This window comes from Hylaeus volcanicus, chromosome 7 (genome assembly GCF_026283585.1).
Source record: "Hylaeus volcanicus isolate JK05 chromosome 7, UHH_iyHylVolc1.0_haploid, whole genome shotgun sequence".
Lineage (NCBI taxonomy): Eukaryota > Metazoa > Arthropoda > Insecta > Hymenoptera > Colletidae > Hylaeus > Hylaeus volcanicus.
The window spans coordinates 36,407-57,288 of NC_071982.1; the positions used below are offsets into that span (position 1 = coordinate 36,407).

At 44.8% G+C, this 20,882-nt stretch overlaps 2 protein-coding genes across 16 annotated transcripts in view; one reads left to right on the top strand and one right to left on the bottom strand.

The window, feature by feature from the left end:
• LOC128880547 (RNA-binding protein Musashi homolog 2) overlaps positions 1-20,882 on the top strand; it is a 54,849-nt gene that overhangs the window by 10,079 nt on the left and 23,888 nt on the right. For 6 of the 14 annotated variants that reach the window (XM_054130774.1, XM_054130778.1, XM_054130772.1 and 3 more), the window contains one exon: positions 2,603-2,724. In XM_054130774.1, coding sequence (XP_053986749.1) covers positions 2,669-2,724 — 56 coding nt within the window. In that variant the 5' untranslated portion in view covers positions 2,603-2,668. Of the gene's footprint in view, positions 1-1,734; positions 1,826-2,602; positions 2,725-9,184; positions 12,237-12,360; positions 12,796-20,882 lie in introns of those variants that run through there. The other 8 variants (XM_054130782.1, XM_054130784.1, XM_054130777.1 and 5 more) reach the window with 6 other exon arrangements.
• LOC128880552 (sestrin homolog) overlaps positions 20,727-20,882 on the bottom strand; it is a 43,473-nt gene continuing 43,317 nt past the window's right edge. Inside the window, exon 5 of one of the 2 annotated variants that reach the window (XR_008457856.1) lies at positions 20,727-20,869. The gene's annotated coding sequence lies outside the window, so the exon portion shown is untranslated. The remainder of the gene's footprint in view (positions 20,870-20,882) is intronic. The other variant, XR_008457862.1, reaches the window with a different exon arrangement.

Here is a 20,882-nt window from a genome sequence, read left to right on the forward strand (position 1 = left end):
AAGAGTGGAATTATCAAGATGTAACGATACATTAACTTTTGTAGTTGGCAGTTGGGATACGCCAAGGCATACTGGTCAGTGTATACAATTGGACACATTTTTACCTCGTAAATGATACGATCAGACAACGCTGACATCCGCTGCGAAACGAATCGAATCGCTTGAGTGTTTTCTGCCTTAAAAATTAAAGAAGGAACATATCGAGCGTCGATAGGTAACGCCACCGTATTTCCTCTTTCGCGATCCACGACTGACCGGCGCGGCATGGGCGTTCTCCGATCAATTCCGGAAGTGGAGCGTGCAGCCGTGCAAGCGCGCGCGCGCGCGCGCATGCTACAAAGCGATCGATGAACCGTGACGAAAACAAAGAATCTGCCCCCGTTTCGCCAACTATCCTCTGAAGATAATGCCGCGAAACGCAAATCGCCGCCCTTATCAGCGACGCGCGAGTCGACGAACAATGGCGACTGACAATGCCGACGATCGATGACAACGGATTTCGTGGATGTCGGTTTCTCTCGCTATATATCCCTTCTCTCTCTCTCTCTCTCTCTCTCTCTCTCTCTCTCTCTCTCTCTCTCTGTCGCGCGCGCGAGCGCGTGCTCTCTTCCTCTCTATACATATATGCGCGTTTCGTTTTCAACTTTTCGCAAGCGTTTCTCGATGTTGTCGTTAATTACCGCTATCCCATTCGATCCCCGATTTCGGCGCAACCATCGACGCGAAACCGGCTTTTTAAGCTACCTCCTTGAGCCTAAGAGCGAGGATCGCCCCAAGAAAATTATGCGGATGCCATAGAAGAAATTTCAAGGAAATTTACGGTTATGTATTCACGGGTTCCGAGAACTTTTATCGAGAAATTTTTCAAGGAAATTTCGTCGATCGATGTCTTGGTATCGTTGTATAATATCATTTGGGTCAACGGGTGGAATGTCACACAATAATGTTAACTGAGATCTTGTTGCTAATTAAGGATTAATCCACCACGACGAAGATGATTCTTGCGACTGCTATAAACAAAATTCTTGTGAAACTCGGCGATGATCCGTTCATTATGACATGGAATAGAGCAGTCGGGCAAATAATTTCCTCATTAGCTGGTTAATTTCGATCGCCTCGTGAAACATTCCGTTCTGCGAGGAATTTCCATACCGTGAGAACAATTTATCTCGGTCCTCGAATTTCTCGTGTTACGACTTTACGAGTCCCCGCGAAAATGTCTATCTATGCAGTCACCATCTGCGTGACTGTCTTTATTTATCGTAGATTTTGCAACACGAGATGTATGCATCATTCTTTATTTCTTCTTCTTCTTTTTTTTACGAATAACGAGCAATTGTTCCTATGTCGAGACTTGGAATTTTTGAATCGTATTAGAATCGTTGGATATACTTGTATGTAGTTCCGTTGAAGAGTGCAATTGACCACAACTGATCCAAGATGGTTCTCCTGTCCCGGTCTCACAATCAGTCTCGTATACACTTTTCTGCTAACCAAGTAATATACATATATGTATAACGAAGCGATCCATTCAACGCTCGCATCTGTCTATTTATCTTGTCCAGGCGGCTCGGCTTTTGCCGAGGACGCAGCCGTTAGAGAGGTAGCGAGCCTCCGGTGATAATGATGCACAACGGAGACACACGCGAGCAGAGCTTACACGTGTAACAACTCCACGGCTGGTTAAAGGGACATCGGGCGGGGAAAAAAGAAACGATGGTGTTTGAAAGGGAGAAAGGAGGCAGGCAGGCAGGCAGAGGGACTGTGGGTGAAGCAACGAGTCTGGGACGAAGGTGGACGAAGCGACGAAATGCGAACGGAAGAGGTAAAAACAGCGAGTTAGGAAAATGGAGGATTACGAGGGAAAGAAAGCAATGTAGATGGAAAGAGATGGAAGAGAGAAAAATGAAAAAAATGAAAGCAGGCACGAGGACGAAAGCTGCAGGAAGAAACAGAGAAAGGGACTGATAGGGAGAAAAGGGGGGGGGGGGGAGGTGAGACAGGGTGAAAGAGTCTGGTGGGAGTCCATTAACGAGTGCCGTTTTCATACCTCTTCTATGCCACCCACCCCCTTTTTCTCCCCCGCTAGTTCTCGGCTCCTCTCGCTCGACAGCAGCTCCTCGTCTCCTTACCTCGTCTCTCTTTCTGTTTGAAAGAGCACCTACCAGCACAATAGATCGTTCATTACCGATACCGGGTACTGGTGCGACGCATACCCATTACCCAGCCAAAAGTTGAAAGATAATGCGAGAAAAGAAGAGCGTCAGAGGCGCGAGTTCTCTTGGCTACCGCGACCGCGACCGCGACTGGACGAACAACTCTCCAACAATTTGTTCGTTGCGATGGCCGAATTTTTCAACATGTTTTTTAACATGCTTTTTTTAACCGGATCTCGTTACGATTACGAATCGTAGTTTATCGTGTACGAGTTACACCACGAATTACATACATTACATACGAATTACATGTATACGAGTACACCATATAGATATAACGCGCGTTTAATTTAATGATTCTCGTCGTAACGGTTTCACGGAAGATACCATTATCTCTATGAAATAGAAATTTGGAAGCTTAATGGCGCAATCCTTCCTGGTTCCAGCGACGCGTCACAACCGTAAAGAGTACCAGAAGTGACAGGACGGACAGAGTGCAGCCACGAGCATCGATGGCGGCCGCGAGCTTTCCGCCAAACTTTTCAAACGTCGGTATTCTGGAGAACTGGTAAGTGACTATGTAATAGCTTGTCATGCTTGGATTTACTATTGGAACCTTCTTAAAAGTCTCGAAAGCTTCGTTAAAAGGCTGGCAAGAATTGTTTCAAGATTCGAACGGGCAACCCGTGCAGACGCCTCGACGCCGATGTTTATCTTTTTTTCTCGCCATCATAGTTTATTCGAAACAATACTTTTTACAATCATTTTTACGAAAATTTACGAAAATCTACATAATTTTTCGGAATGCATTACCGAGGCGAGGCGACTCCACGCTGCGAGTATATTATTATGTATCTACACCTATAATACTATACAATCGAAGCACTCTAGCATTCGTTTGGAAGATTCGTTCAAGCTAGATCTGTCGTAGTGCATGCTGTTTGGAAAAATATGTTACGACAAATGTGATCCTCTTTGCGAATCCAATACCGATCGATTTGGCTCGTAAGAAGCGAGGATGTGCACTTGAAAGTCGGTTAACGAAGGTGGTCTGTTGACGTTCGAATGAACCGCGCGCCGCGTCTAAAGTTAACCCATGTATCCGCGTAAATGCAGATAACCGTTGGCAACGATCTATTGTAAAAGCAAAGAAACCTTGAGAGTTGAAAACCGCGACCTACGAGCCATACATTTCAGAGGAATTTGTGTCAACGATTGCAAACACAGCGGTACATACGTAGTACGTAGTACGTAGTACGTATATCGTGAAGCTTCTAGTCGACTGCGTCCAGCTCAGGGACAACGTTCGAATACCTATTTGGAAGAATAAAAGAGGGGTTATTTGGTCTGTTATCGATGTCGATTATTGCTTTTCCCTAACAGATTCGCGATTCCCTTTCGAAAAAATCTCGCAACTTTATTCAACGGTATCTTTGACGTTTCAGGCGTTTAACCCTTTATTTACTGGTGGGACTTGCAAGTTGTCACAACGATTCGATACGATACAGTCAACTGTGTTCGTTTTCCTTGTAGCCTATACTGTATCATACCTGTTCTAGTGTACCGTACCTTTATCGGTGAATTCTTTGACGAGACCTTGCTTACTTGGTCGATCAACTGGGAACGAAGGATTTCCTTGACGGAAAGGAAGGATGACCATCGTCTTATCGGTCCTCGTCCCTTCTTCTCTTCTTCGTCTTGCCATTTTCCCTGAGGGCACTCCAGCTCCTTGAACCACTCGGAAACAACTTTTCGACAACCTCAACGGTTTCCTAAACCATTTCTCGATACGTGCAATTACGACATGTATGGTTTTTTTTAACGCGATCAATCAAAGAAATTTCATATTTCAGGTTACTCTGGTTAAGGAAAGGCCTCGAAACTGTACCGTTTTTATGATACGCCACGAAACAGTCGAGATTCTCCATTGTCGGCCGAATATGCACATCCGAATTCACCTTAAAGGTCGCGTCGGCGACGTTTCGGGCGCGTAGAAAAGATGGGAGTGTCAAAAGGGAGTGGCATAATAGGGCAAAGAAAGCGGCAACGAAGCCATTGTTGCGCGTAACGAAAAGCTCGAAATACACTCGAAAGAAGACGAAACATATTCGGTACGCGGTAATTGGTGCGAATGATTTCGGTCGGACTGTGAGAAAATCGTAGCTTTTATCCAGACCGAGAGAGTGCTCGGTGTAATTTCGAGATAAAGGGAGATTTTAATTTTGATCTGGTAGGATTCAACGTGGGCCAGCGTTAGGCGTGCCAGTCTGGTTTTTCTTCTTTCTATTTCTTCTCTGTTTCTCGTTTGCGAATAGCGAATACAAATTTTCGATACTTTTTCATTTCTTGGTAAGAAGAAAATGTTTATAAAATGTCGCATCAAATTTTTAAAGATATTTATCGATGAAGTAGCTCGTTCGAGTAAGACAATTTTTTACTACTCGTACATGTCTATCCGAATGATTATTTGAAACGTACGATATATAATTATTGTAAACGATTCGAATAACGACCAACTGCGATCCGTATACTTATCTTAATCATTCCTTTTGCCCATGAAATACATAATGCAAGTGGTTTTAAAAATTCTCGTCTAACGAACGTATCGATCGTTCGCCAAGAGATTAACGGAGAATTCCGTTCCGAGTGGCCGCGAGTGGTGGCGAGTATGTATCTAAATCGATAATTCGAGTCGAATTTAACAGCTATTACCGGACGATATAATTCACCGTTAAACGGATATGGTAATGAAGCCAGTTAGCCATTGGGAACGGTAGTCGGTTTGTTGTGCTCGCGCAGCTGTCGTCGCCACTATTTTCGTGGCTTCATTCAGGAAGGAGAAGATGAGGAAGATGTTTCGGTTGATAACCGTTGCCACGTTGACTAGTGGCGGTGCTAATTCATTTTACGAGAGAAGCACACGTGCGATGCCAGGTGCACCGACGTGACGCCGACGCCCACGCGGCGTAAATTCGGCGACTGGTGTGACGTGGGCGGCACTTAAAATTAGCTAATGTTAACACCGATAAACTGGTGTGCAGTTTCATATTTACGATACTAGACTACTTACTACTTTGACGCGATAGACGTGCCCACGTGTAGGTAGGTAGGTAGGTAGGTAGGTAGGTAGGTAGGTAGGTAGGTAGATAGATAGATAGGTAGATAGATAGATAGATAGGTAGGTAGGTAGGTAGGTAGATAGGTAGGTAGGTAAGGAGGGGAGAGGTAGGCATGTTTGAATCGGGCGCGGATCGATCGTTTCGATCATAAATTGCCACAAATTCATCGGTTCTTTTCCCAGCTTCTCGAGTGTTCTATTTGTTCGCGATGCGATCGGTGAATACGCAGCAGTATTTCCACGTGACATTGCCATTACCATGAATACTGTACAGGAGGATAGACGCGTACGACCGTAATCCTTCGGAAGCGGCTCAACGTTGGCTGCCTATGCCTGTAACGATAGGCTTCGTCGAAGCTTTCGAGATATGGGACACATCGGCTGACTTGCGCGCCGACTCGATAACTATCATTTCTCGATTTTATCAAAATACCAAGTTTAATATCGAAGGAAACGCAACGAATCTCAGTGTTATCCGTTTTCGAATAGGATAAGTTTCGAATATTTTCTATATATCCCAGTTATATCATGTGACGAGAGATTTTCAATTTCAAGTAAGCCCTTATGGAATAGTGCGCCGATCTAGAATGCGATTCGCATAATTATAATTATCGCGTCAAGATCACTCCGCTCGAGGATGCTCGAACGAAAGAAAATTTCAGTCGTTTCAAATTAAATTCAAAGTAACAAGGTGATGCTTGTGTCGGATGAATAGCAGAATAACGAAATTAATTACGTTATAGTTACAACAAGTAGCGACGGTAATAAGCGGCAAGAATCAATAATCGATCGTAGACCGTTCTAGTTCCTCCGGCACGATAAACTCACTCACGCGTTCTCGACAATTTCAGCGCGAATCAAATTTTTACGTATCGCTCAAATGTATTGCATCTACCACCGGTACCGATTAATCGTACCAACGGTTTGTTTGTTTACCGCGCTGCGTCGACGTCGCGCGGCTTGACGAATCGAATTTAAGGATAAAGGTCGTACGATGTCATTTAGGTATTACTTGCGTGACGCAGCCGAGGTCGTTTAAATAGCATTATTTAGGTGGCAGCATTATTTCGGTGATCGCTCGAACAAGCCGGATCTGTAATGTTATTCGAGTGGAAAGAACATTACGGTGAATAGAGGAGAAACCGACTCGTGTGGTTCTCCGGAAAAGCGAACGCGGTCAAAGTGGCCACGAGATACAAATGCCAACGAATTATTTTCTACAGAGGCCGCGATTGTTTTTCAGGTTTAACCTACGATGCTTGCAACCCTTGTCAACTTTTAATCGCAAATATCAGCCTCGAAAGAAAATTGGGCCAAGTTGTACGAGTGTCGTAACGAAACGTGATTAATTTATTCGATCGAATATGGAAAATATGGAGCGAGAGGAAAGTTGACAAAGTTCGAGCAGCGCGAGTTGAGAAAATTTAGCTGTTGGAATGATATCCTGAGACCTGGCGACACGCTCGAATTAACGTCTGCACGGATGGTTTCCTTTCGCTGCGTGATCCTCGTTCCTCTCCGTTTACCGCGGAAATGTGAGTTTAAAGAGTGCATTCGTGCCATCGAGTCTACTATAAATAGGCGGCCAGCAGACGTTTCACCGATATCGTGCCGTTTCCTCGATGTCTCTGTTGCCCATGAAACTCTAATACGTTCTCAGTTTGCGAATAAATCGGCGAGAAAATAGAAAATGGAAAAAGGCGAGAAATAAGTACTACAAGTTGCACGAATGCACTGTGATAATTGAATCGTTACTTGGTCGCGAACGCGAATCTATTCAGCGAACCATCACCGAATTTCGCGTTAAAAGAAAGGACACTAGTCTCGTTGTTAGAAAATCTAATAGCTGTATGACAACAGTTTTCTACCGAAATTCAAAGTGAATGCGAGTTTTTTTGCTTTTGGATCATCATGGACGTTGTATCGTACGACGATAGGCATCCACCAAGTTGTCATTCTAATTCCGATTTTTCTTGGACTGTGCTTGAGTCGAGTCGAGGCCTCGACTCGACGATTCTTCGATCGGAATGACCCCGGGGCTGTCGATACTGATTCCGGTGTCCGATAAGGGTAACGAAGACCCATACTGTTGTCGTGCAAGGAGAATAATACTACTTTCTCTCTCTCTCTCTCTCTCTCTCTCTCTCTCTCTCTCTCTCTCTCTCTCTCTCTCTCTTCCCTCTCATTTTCCTTTTCCTTGGTCGTTCGGTCGGCCTATTCTTTCTTCCCTGCCTATTTCCTTTTCCTTCTCCGCCCTCTCCCTTTTCCACTCCTTCCTTGTTCCTCCGTCTGCGCGTCTACTATATATGCCTCCGCGAATCGATACGGTATCAAGCTCGAAACGGGGACGGAGAGTCGATGGTACGACAAGGTTTTGGTAACGATCTCGTCGCGCGATATACATATCTACCTGCCAGGATATCCCGAATCGACACGAGCTTGGTTCATGCGATTCTGCCTTCTTCTCAGCTATAACAAGCTATTCTACGATGCCATTCGTCTATTTTATTGTTCTTAAACTTGGTACCGGCTCCCACCTACCGTCATCGTGCCTGTCTCGTTGTCAGGCCCGCTGACGATGGTTTCTTTGTTATTTTCCCATTGCGTTACTTTATCGACCGTCAGTTTCTTGTTTATCTAAGAAACGGTTATTTGGAAAAGGAAAGAGAGTAAGGCAAGCCGTGGTAGATGCAAACGGCAAATGGTAAGCTGTAAATCGCAACGAGGCGAGCGAGGGTAGAAGAAATCGTTCCCGTTCGCACGCATTCTCGTCACGACGACGCTGACGCCGACGTACACCGGCTGGTACGGCACGCCAGACACAAGCCGTACTTTACTACTTGTAGCATTGTAACGTTGTAGCTCAATTCCTCGCCTCGCTTTCTTCTTTCTTCCTGCATACATCGCAAACACACACACACACACACTTAACCCCATTTATCTGTACATTTATTCTGATGAAATAACATTCTTCGAGGTTTCTTTTACTTTTTAATAACGATTGCTTTTCAAATTAGGAATAATTTTTATGTCTAATTCAACTTTACGTGTCTTTCTTCTTCTTTTTCTTCTTCTAATTATACTTTTGCTTGTTGTTTCGACTAGGCCGAGGACAAGGAGGAAGCGAGAGTGGGGGTGGGCAGTTTACGCCCGATAAATCTCGAAATTTATGGCAACGGGAAATTTATAGGTTCAATTTCCGTGATATTTAAACGGGTCGTGTTCGAGCACGCTTAGAATTCTCGCAAAGCCACCTGGTTAATCATTCCTGTTGATTCCGCTGGAGCTAGGGAGACAAGTAAAAACACCCCTTCGTCTTATTTCTAACTCGGTACCTTCGACTCTGTCAATCTCAACTCGTTTCTTTACTTTCTCGGCACGTTAAATCAAATATTCATTGCGGTCGCAGAAATTTGTCTCATCGTGGTAACGTTGTTGACTCGAAATGATAATACTCACCGTTGTTTGCGTCCAACGAGTATTCTTTGTGCCGGTAATCGATTCGAGGCGTTTAACGTCCTTTGGGTGTCTGTTCCTGTTCGACGTAATCAATTAGAGCATAGTTCGTTACCTCGATCCGCGATGCTTGCTCCCGAAGGAGAACGGCATGGCAAACTGATGGCGTGCAAGTCGCGCCGCATCGTGCAAATTTAATTTGCGTAATAAAATCTCACGTTCGTGGGAGATTGGTTAAAGGTAAAAGTTACGGAAAAAAGTATAGGTTTCAATTGGTGACGATGGAAGCACTACGAGTGTCGCTTACCCCAGCTGTCTTCCCTCGCGATGGTTCGTGTTACCCGAACCAGCAAGTCCGAGAGTACTTCCTGTGTTTTGTGTCTGCGACAACAGCTGGAAATCGTTCGGTGAGCAGTTCCTTCCATTAACAATGGATTTCCATCGTATCGTTTTATGTATTATTTTTTTGTACATACATACATGTATACATATACATATACAATAATAGCAGGTTTCAGAAAGGCTCTTTGATATTTCTTCGTGAGCTTGGTCATTGTTGATACGGTTTTTTTAATTAACTACGTATCGAGAAGCAAGCAAGTGTCGTTATTCGAATTGAAATATGCCACCTACTTTGCGAGATTAAAGTCGTGACGCGGTGCACTCGCATCATCTATTGTACAATTTCGATATTACTTGGTGGGTATCTACGTATGTGTGGTAGATTGTACATGTGTTCGTATTATCCGAATCATATCGATATTTGTAATATTCAGCCCAAACCGATATTTGCGATACGCGAATCAAATGATACATCCTACAATGCGAACAATGCGTTTGTTCGGTCTTGGTGTGTGGAGATACAACTCCCAGAGATTCCAAATAATCTAGATGCATATGCATGTACAGATACGGCCTGTACGCATTTTCCTTTTTTTCTTTTTTTTTTTTAATTTCCGTACCGAAAAAAGTAGACTGCGCGTACAAATACGCGTTTAATATACGAGTCGCATAGCGATGGTAATCGGTGATACTTGTCCATTTCCACATTTGCTTTAGGGACCTTTCGCGACTAGCTTTTCCATTCTTATCGTCTCGTGTTAGTCAACGTGCGATGCAGCCATCGAAATATCTACGTCTCAACATTTACCTTGGGTCGAGACACGCGCGTCCAGAATCTGGCTAGCGATTTGGAGGTAGGCCAGCTAACTCTCGATCCTGACCTGGCCTCCTCTTGGCGTTTCACCGTGCAATTCTCGAGAAAGGAGCCGTTAACCGTGCGCCTAGTATCCTCGAAGGGATTAGGTGGAAGACCTCGGAAAAATGCAACTACAATTACACCGGCAATTTAACTATACCACCAGCGACAAGCGAGCAAATATGCCGCCTCTTCGTTTTATCGTACACGAGTTACAGAGAAATCAGTTTATTAGCCAAGACGATAGTTATCCTTTAAGTACTCGCAAAGTGTCCTCAGTTTGCGATCTTTGAACAACATGTACCGTTCGTATACATACACCTACGAGTATATCCGTGCATCGTGCGAATTGCACGATTACATCACACGTGGCGTTGGCTCGCGGTGTCTGACCTGTCTCGTACCGATTTCTCCATTGAAACCCACGTTTCTTTGTATCGACGCGTATGTATCCGGAGAACGTCTAGGCGTCTAGGCGTTAACATTCTCGATCGCTTCTTGTGAAAACAAATTCGTTGCCGTTTACTCGTCGAGATATATAAATAAGCGTTCCAAAATAGTGGATTCCAAGTAATTTTAGGTGACAGATAGAGCACGAGTGGTTGGCTTAGAACAGGTACAACTCCGATGGATGCAAGTGTCGCGTAACTTTATCGAAATCATCGAATTAAAGAAAATATGTATAGCTGAAACAATCGTGGATGGTCCTTGGTTCGTTGTACGTACACGACGTTGCAACTGTAGCTAGGCGTTCGTTAATTAGCCACTTTTTTCGCGTTGCGGGACGCCGCGCCTCCGACACATCGTACCATCCATGTAATTCTTAGCTCTGTTTTGGATAATTTTCCGCAAACATGCAAATTTCAGTTCGTTTCGAATATTATCGATACAAGTTGAGAGTTTTCGTTGGAAACTTTACGATTACTGCTGTCTCATCGGAAATACGTAAATACTCTGTATTATGCGACGAGCCTTTACCCTCGATCGATTGATCGAAGCCCTTGACGCGTCAAATATCACTCGCGATACACGCGATAAACGAGTGGCAATCTTGTCTGGAAAAGGAGAACGCGAGGAACATTCGAACGAACGTCGAGAGGCGAAGCGTGTCATCAATTAAAATCCTTAATCCTTTCCGTCTCGGACCCTGTAATTCGTTACACTGACACGAGAGCTCTTGGCGAATAAAGTGGCACTCGTAAAAGTGCTCGAAAGTAGGAGAAATGCAGATTCGTGTAGACAGATTTACACGATAAGCACAACTATCTTTGTCGCTTACTATTTTGCTCGAAAAGTCACAGAATTTACTCGAAAGAGTCGACATATGTACAAGATTTTTACCATCTAATGTACATACGATACATATCCTCGAGCTGCTACTCGAATTCGATCGGGACCGGGCCCTGTGACAACTAACGAAACAGAGGAATGTCATTCGATCGGCTTTATCTCTCCTCCAAGCGAGCTCTGCTCGACTTGATATCGATCAAAAAAGTATGAAATAATAGTAGCAAACTGAGAATGAGAAACGGTTAGCGTGAGTAAACGCAATAAAATTTGAAAAAAAAAAAAATGAAGATAAAATCGATCGATAGATATACTAAACTCTTGTACGTGAGATTAAATACGTGTGCTCATACGAGGTTAGGCAATCGTATCAGGATTATATCCGATGTCACGGACAGGTACATCGTATCAGGTATTCGAGTAACCGGTTCCAATCGATAGCATTAACTGGTAACCGTTGAGCACCACTGCGAAGACAGGACTCCCGAGTCCCGAGTCTCGGCGCGGCGCGGCGCGGCGCGACGCGGCCACGCCGAACAGCACGACGCGACGCGACGCGACGCGACGCAACGCAACGCACCAAGTCTTTCACCGAAGGGCAGAACGAAATTGCAAACCGACGTACACATTGTCCGTGTGCGTGCGCCGGTTTCGTAGTACGCGATACGGCCGCGTTCGCAAAGGGGTGCGCTCGCTTCTCCCTCCAGGTGTCCTAACCTAACCTACCCCTACTTTGCAACCTATCCCTTGGTTCGACCAATCTGCTTCTCCCACTCTACGGCGAGCATCGTTGGTTCTCGTTCCACCGTTCCTCTCGCCCATCCCCTCCATGCTTGACGACTGACCCCCACCAGTGAGCCGAGGCGGCGAGCACAGCTGCCACACTGTGAAGCGCGAGAACTGAAGAGACGCGCAGCAACGCCGTTACAGCCTAGCCGGTTCTTTAAACTAACCTATAAATTCGAGGAAAGCGAAAGAAGAAAGAGCTAGGAAAGGACCGAGGCGACGGTTTGGTTGGCGAGTGAGTTTTTCGCGTTTCATCGCGTGATAAACTCGTGTTTCGTCGATTCTAGCTGCTGTTACCGCGTCGAAAACCGGCGTGACTTTCGCGAACCGTTGTGTCACAGGACAGCGTTCCTTTCCTACGTTCCTCCGTATGCGGAGGAAACTCCTGGCTGCCGAGAACCGGCACAACAGAGTAGTCTCTTTGTCCGGACTTGTTTGCAGAGCTCTCGAGTGCGTTTTTACGACGAGTTTCGGTCGGTGGTCGTTGTTTTGGCGGTATCAAGGTACGCGCTGCGCATCGTTTAGTTCTATTCGTATCGTCGCGACCTTGAACTTGTGTGCTTGTATCCCACCGAGAGTGGCTGTGTGTAGTTCGTTTAACCTGTGACGTCGATAGCTCGACGATCAAACTGTGCAAAGAGAGAGAGATAGATAGATAGATAGAGAGAGAGAGAGAGAGAGAGGGGGGAAAGAAGTAGAAGACAAGAGAAAGGATCTGGACAACTGGTGGCTGGGATATCCTGCAAACGAACGCATCCGAGAATGTTCCCCTATACGACCTTTTCGACAGTAGGGTAAGCAATACAAAAATTCAACCTCTTTTCTCATCGCGGTTCCAGTCGTTCGACAGTGGTTTCCCATCGAGTTGCGTGTTTCGCTCGCCATACTGACTGGCTTTCTCTGGTAGCGACTCTTACAGCTTTTCTCGTATCTTATGCTTGAACCGTTTACCGTTTACATTCTCTTTCTCTCGTGTCCTTGCTCGTGTTAACGCTTTCATTCTGGACTGTTTGTTTTCGTGGTACCCGACTGTCTCGATGTGTTGTGCTTGCTTCGAACTGCTTGTAACGAATTTCGCAAACATATACACGCGCACATGCTATCCTATCTTTATATTTCATTCTTCGTGTACAACCAGTCAAAGAGGGAATAACGCGTACAATTAGCCGATGCGCGTTGCGTTTGGTGGCGCGTGCATCTGTTCGTGTACTTACAATTAGTCGACATAACGCGTACTCTAAAGAGAGGAAAAGAGACTGGACGTCTGTTCATTCTGCGTAGACATAAGACAGAGAAGAGATTAGAATGAGAAAGAGAGATGTACGCATGTTTGTATGGAATAGGTACGCCCGAACTTGGAGAGCGTCGCCGCTTTGTCCTTTCCCCCTTTGTCTCCTACTCTTGTTCTCTGTCGCTCTTTTAACTCTCCCTTGGTTCGCCGTTTCACTCTGTACCGCGGTTATACGGTGTATGCACTGTGTGCAAACGTGTGTAGATACGCGCGTATGTACCTACGAGAATCGCGCGAAGCCCTTGCTAGGTGGCTGCGTTCGGAGAAATCAATCGCGTGCAAACGGGAATGGCTGCGAGAGGGCCGATTCGAAAGTTGACAGAAAAGTTTCATGCGACGAACCACGGCAACGAGAATCTCATGTTTCGCCATGCTACGTATTCTCTCTGTTCGTTACAGACGCGACAGATTGATACGAGAAACAAAAAACAATCGAGGCTCTTCGAAAACACAACTGGAATCCCGAGAATCGACTTCTTTTTAATCGTAAACTTTCTTGGTTGTCCTAGCAACGCGGTACACCGATTCTATGGGTTTCACGAGGGGAAGAGAGTAGAAAGCATGGCAGCGTGAAGGGAGAAGTAGCGTGACACACGAGGGCCGTTACGGTTGCAGTTGGGTTAGATCGTTGTGATTCACACCCCAAACCTCCTCCTCCTCCCCCCGCCCGGGGGGCTCTCTCTCTCTCTCTCTCTCTCTCTCTCTCTCTCTCTCTCTCTCTCTCTCTCATCATCTTCATCATCATCATCATCATCATCATCATCATCGGGTCGTCATGGCGACGAAAAAACAACTGGCTGCGATGGTGATGCCTAACCGGTTAAGGTTAGGTTAGCTTTCGTAAAAGCTACGTCCTATCTTGAAACGAATCCATGTTCTACGACTCGAAACGAATAACTAACGATTATTAGATTGGTACGCCTTTGTGTATCTACCGAAATAGTCGCCACAAGAAGAAATATACATATGTATGTATGTTTAGAATGCCCTGAAACCGTTTTGTCTATTAGAAAAAATTAACGGATACCTACGCGTGCATTGGTAATTCGATAGCTTACTAGGCAGAATTTACACGTATCACCTATTTCTATACAATGTCGGGTTTATCGGAGAAACGAGGACAATTTAAGAATGAGTCCTTTAAGCCAGACCTCGTAATTACCAAATGTTGGTCTGCGCGAGCATCGGAACGCTTGTTTCGTAGCTATACGGAGTATGTATCAACCTGTTTCTTTTTTGCAATCAAAAATAGACGATTGATCAAGTGAAACTAGAAAGAAAATGTATGAATCCTAGATGTGAGATTAGTCTAACGAAATTTTTGGCAAATAAATCTATAAAAATTTGAACAGCTGTCGTTCCCCGCGAGCAATGCTGCTAAATTGTGGGACAGATGTATGCTTGATACATTGCGCAGCCTTCGTTTGGTACGTCGCGTCGTATGTGTATATTCGTATCTGGTCCAAGTGCCAACTGTGCTGCTTTTTTTTTTACACGCTCTTATGGAAGATTTACAAAGTGTGAGACTCGATACTGCTCTAAGGGTTAGAAAAGTATTAAAAACGTGATCGAAGGAAAGTAGTTGTATCTACATATATGTATATACACGTATATTATATGCGTATATGTGTATGTGTATGTGTGTACGTACTTATCGTATAAAGGTATAGGTAAGCATTGCCTAGGCCGTGCCGCTGATGCTGCTGCCGCACAGTTTTCCACTTTCATTTCTATCTTCGCGCGGACGCAATTCCCTGGCACTAGGCCCAGGTGATAAACGTTCACCGGGAGCAACGAGCGAGCGTTTGTTTCCTGGTGGAAAACGCGGCTTGTAATTAGTTTGGACGATAGGTCGGTTGGTCTGTCGGCCGGCCGGCCGGTTACCGAGAAGCACGCAATTGGTATTGCCAGAACGGTGAAAGAGAGTAAGTAGTTTGGGTGCACGGGAAGCAGTTCGCGGTGAAAGAGAGAGATAGAGAGGAATAGAAGGGAACGAGTCACGTGTTTTCTTCGACCAGTGAATATCCGTCGTTGTGCAGTCGATAACCGGCGCGCGCGGTCAGCTACGATCCGCGAATGTTATGTCAATAAATGTCCGTCACTGACACCGGTCGCGTCGCGTCGCGTCGCGTCGCGTCGCATCGCATCGCCTCTCCTCGCGACGCGGCTTGGCGTCTGTCGGATGCTTTTAGAATGGCTCTGACCATTCCCGGTTGCTCGATTATTTGCCTCGCTGGAGGACCGCGCTCGAGGTGCTTTCGATGCCACTGTCGATATCGCTCACTTTTCTGTTGCGCCACTAAAATATCGGCGAATTTTCCGATGGTTGTCGTTCGATGAAAATATCGTCGTTTCTTTACCCGCCCCGCACTCTTCAACCCTTTACACTCGTCATCCCATCTTGTTTGATGCTTTTCAACGTTACGTTCGTTGATCCGAAGATAAGATACTCGTCTAGTTCGATTCGATATCAAATTTACATGTTAGAAATATCTCTGTTGGAGGCCAGTTATACCGTTTAAATGTTTTCTCTTTGATTCTTCTGAATTGGTATTATCTTGATCGCAAGGCGTTTCTAGGCCTGTGAGTTGGTTGGATGGTTGTCAACTTGAAGTTCGGTTCACAAAAAGTAGCCAGCAGAGCAGAGACGGAGAAATCGACCGGTCACTGTTGGTATCCAGTGACAAAGAGCTCGATCGATGCACGTGCTGGCACTATCTCGGGCTTCCCTTCTCCAACCAAACCTCTCTCACCCCCCCCCCCTCTCTCTCTCTCTATCACTCTCCATCTATTCTCTCTTCTATTCTCCTCTCTTCCGATCTGCATTCCTTTGTTAGCAAACGGTAGACTCAATTTAGGAAACTACCCCGAGCAATACTACACATACGTATCGAGTGCGTCTACAATTCCACGCAATTTCACTATCAATTTTGTCAACTCGCAGCGTTTTTCTTGCAATTTTTTGTTCCTTTTCGTTACCGATGGAATCGTTTCACGGTCTCGTTAACAGCGGTGTTGGCGAAAGTATCGATTTCTACGGCTGAGAGAGAAATTCGTATTATCGTTTGTTTTCGATGACCGAGCAAATAAATTCATGGAAGCTAACGAGTCATCTTTGAGAGAGTGATCCATCCTCCGTACGTTAGTAATTTTCTCATCTAAAATACAATATGTAGAAAACATATGACCTTAAATATCGTATATAAGATCGAATCTGACGTACCGAAAGAAATCGTCACGGTGGCAGTTTGTCGCGTAACACTATGCGGAAACGTGACTCGATCAAAGTACTTTTCACGAATCGTGTTACCAGATCCCGTTTGGCCGGCATGAACATTCAACATACGTATACGTACGCAGAATCTAGTTCTTGGGACAGTTTAAAGAGCTGCGTTGCGAAATCACGCGCACGATCGATCGACACGCATTGTAAGCTTTCATTTTTCTTATATGTATACATCCTTGTATTAATTGTAATTTTTAGTTAATGGGAAAGACAGCTTTCATCGATCCTTGGAATGTAGCAACGCAAAGTGAGATGATAATGTTCCGTACGAATTGTTGGGAAAACTCGATGTAGGCATATGGAGAAAACTTATTCGTTTAGAAGCGGTGGTGTGCGTCGCGGTCGTGGTGAGGTGCGTTGCAAGTTTCAACATTTGTCGAGCTTCTAAGATCAATCGTGTCGCATCGCGTCTACGGAGAAACGTTGAGCGACGAAACACTACTGCGATTTACGTCTCGCGTGGTGCATGCATTTTCCTTCTTTTCTCGTTTCTTTCATCTCGTTTCGTATCGCGCCCTCGAAAAGCGTTGCCGTTTGATAGTTGAAAGCCATCGAAAAAGTCGAGGGAGCTGCGTTTTTGACTCGCGTCAATGCGAGCTAGCCGGTGGTACTTACGAGATGAGAATCGCACAACCGATGGATTCCGGGATAAAAGTCCCTCGAATGCCCCTCAAAGTAGTAATGGTTTTTCGAGTTCTCTCCTGTTTTTCTTCAAGTGTGTCACGATGCATTTACGCTGATACTTGAGATAGACCGAATGCAAGGCGCAACATGTCGGAAAATAAGATTGTAATTGCACATTATCGAGTTTGAAAAATAATTGTAATTCGAAAACAAGACGGAATAGAATACACGTTCGTATATTTCTCACTTTCTCTCTTGGTTTTGTATTCTCGATCCATCGATTAAGTGGATTTCAAATGTTCCAATACGCCCCGAAAGTAAGATAAACAAGCTACAGCCCAAAATACTCTTATCGAAACCTAACCGAGATCATTCTCAAACTAGGCGCTAATAAACCAAGTTTATTCGACAGCGAATGATTTTGTTGTATCATGAATCAGTTTTCGCCCGGAAAATTCAATGTTCTTTCAAGTTAAACGAGCTCCCGTAGCTTTCGTAAAACCCCTGCGCGTTATTACACAGATGAAGTCTGTAAAAATGAAAATTCAATTCTCAGCTGATCTCATTTTCCTCAATTTCTCGCGTATCTCCCCCCACCCCATCCCCCATCCCCCATTCGTCTCGGTCCCGGAGTAGCGCGGCGTAGCGTCCCGGTGTTCATACAATTATTGGATTTACTAGCAGTACACTCTCTTTCTATCGCCTTTATAACACCTCTAATATTGCGCGCCGCGGGTCTAACGAATTTTCAATCGAGGCTATTACTCATAATATTTACCTGCATTTACCTAATTATACTCGTTACCAGCATTACCCTTCGTTTATCCTTTTTCGTGTTTTCTGATTTTCTCTTTAGCTTGTTAATTTCCTTTGACGCATGCGAACGTTCCCATAAAACACTCGACACAGTAAACGTACAATATTTTTCTGCCGATTTTGTTCTTGGCTTGAATTGGATTAGTAGTTTGATAATTGAAAGAAAATATCATCGCATCGATCATTGGTCACATTCGATACATAACCACGAGGGACGGGAAGAGGTCGAAATTCCGGCAGACTCGAACCGGTGTGTATGACGCCTATTGTCTTGGCGGCTAATCAATGCTTAGATGACAATTGCTGCTAATTCTTACAAATAAATGTACAAGTTAAAAGCCTCTGAACGCGGATATGATTTTCCAAATTTTCCAGTAACGTGGACAGTGCATCGTACTGCGTTCAATTTAAATTCATCGCACAGTCGCTTGGCCATTATTAAAGCTGTCAGAATAAATTTTCACGGGATCACCGATAGAATCTAATAAACGTCGGATGGTTATCGGACTGGTGAAATATCGAATGAAATTCTTCGATTATCGCTGCCCTTGCAATTAACGAATATTAGGTAGGTATTACACCTGAACGCAACGCAACGCAACGCAACGCAACGCAACACGTGATGCAAAGACTTGGATCTTCGGTAATCACTCGAACAACATAATTGGAAGAACTTGATAATTAAACGATACATCAAAAACGGTTCCAGAGGACCCATCGCCAAGACGGATCGTCTTGGCTACTTACCTATGTACTCGTATACGACGATACGAGTATGTTCCAGCGATTCGTATCCTTAGCTTTCTCATTCAAAGGAGTTGGCCAAGCTTCTCTGACGAGCCTGCCAGCAGCAGCCGCCAAGGTCGAGCATTCCTTCACCTCGCTCGATTTTTCTTCTTTTCTTTGTTAACTCTCCTTCTTGCATCACTATCGTCCGACGTCTATATCCTCTTTTATCCTATCGTTTTCATTCCTATTTTCTCTCTTGTCTTTTCTCTCGTCACGTTCCGTCACATCACGTCACGTCTCGTCTCGATTTCCCAGCTGTCCGTTTGCTTTTCTTTCTTTTATCGCTCGCATACTGGACTGGTACCTGGAACAATCGAGTTCTGTGTCGTCCCTTAAACAGTAGATACATATCGACAAGAATTTTCGCTCCGTATTCGGGAAGAAGAGGGGAAAATGTAGCCAGATACCATAGAACGAACTAAATATTTAGTTATTTGTTGAGAATATATCGGTGGGTCGGTACTCGTCGTTATAGCTCTGTATCTCAAGCTAACCTCCATCCGAACGATCACGCATCGTCTAACAGCGACGAATCGATTTGGTGCAAGAACAGCGCCGATACAAATTAACTACTGATGCTCGATACACGATGCATGTATCCGACTCGCAGGAAAAAACGATTTCGCGAAAGCACGATTCCAGGCCATGTGCGGACTGCGGCAAGCAGCGCGGCCCTTGTTCCAGCGGCCTATCCAGCCAGGGGCCATTGTCCGTGGTTGAATGAGCTCTTTGTTTAGGCTGTACATGCTGCTCCCGGTGATGATGTCGGTGGTAGTGCAGGCCTGGTCCAGGTTCTCCCACCTAAGCTGCGCACCCTCGAGGAAGGCTTCTCTCGGCAAAACGCGTCGAACGGCCCGAACACACTGTCCAATGTATAGTTGTCCGATGTATAGCCTCGTGCCGGGACGAGTAACAGCTGTCGTTAACCTACCTACCTACCTACCTACCTATCTATCTACCCACCTACCTACCTTCCGTCGTATTAAAGGGAGGCTCGACTCTCTCTCTCTCTCTCTCTCTCTCTCTCTCTCTCTCTCTCTCTCTCTTTCTCTCTGTTGCTTTGCACAAACAACCACCTGGTTTCCGATTCCGACAACCTTCCATATGGGCTGCTTGCTACTTGTTAGTTTGCGGATAAATTACAGTTACCGATCGAGCAATTAATTTTCGGTCAGTCTGAAATGACAAGGGAATCGAGAGCCGGTTACATAATTTTCTACCGCCACGGTAAAACTGGATCAACGGTTTGTTAGTTAGTTTGTAGCCTCTATGTAGCTACGTAAAATTGTTAAGGTGGATAAAGAAATTACAATTCATCGATAATGATGTTGTTATTTGAAATAAAATGGTCGCGATCATCGAAAGCTCTTATCGTTTTGGAGATGGTCCAAGTTGCGAGCATCGAGAGGAACATTTTACGCGTGTAAAGTACACGATCGTTCCTAGTCTCCGCTTACCGAGTGCTGGAAATTATCCAGAACTAATTCAAAGTATGTAATGTACGTTATGCTGTTGATAGCGAGGTCGTGGATTGCGTTCCGCGCATTCTCGTTAATCGTTGCAAAATTATCTGGTTATTAGCAACTACGTTTACGCGTTGCGTCCAAACGATTTATCTCATCTATGGAATATCGATATCGACGCGGCACGCTCGATCTGGTACATACAGGTATATGTATATATAAACTCGTATATTGGACCGAACGTGTATGTACCTGGACATGTTTGACGTGATTACGCGTCACGTAATTTTCCTATGAAATCGAAACAATCGAGACGCAGTAATAAGAATATATCTGGGGTTAATTTATCGACGAGTACTTGATTATTTCGTTCGAATTTGACAGACAATTTGATTAATCGTTCATATTTTAGGGAAGTATAGCGAAGGTCCCATCTTTAGAGCTTTTTCATACGCCTCCTCCATGTTAGGAGGGGCAGTGTCGTCTTCGCCTATGTCATCCGTCTCATTCCCATTAGCGTCCAGCATTGGCTCGTTTCTCATTAGTCTGTACCGATTGTCCAAGTGAATCGCTGGTTTCCATTCTTGCATTTTCACTAACTGAAAACAAACA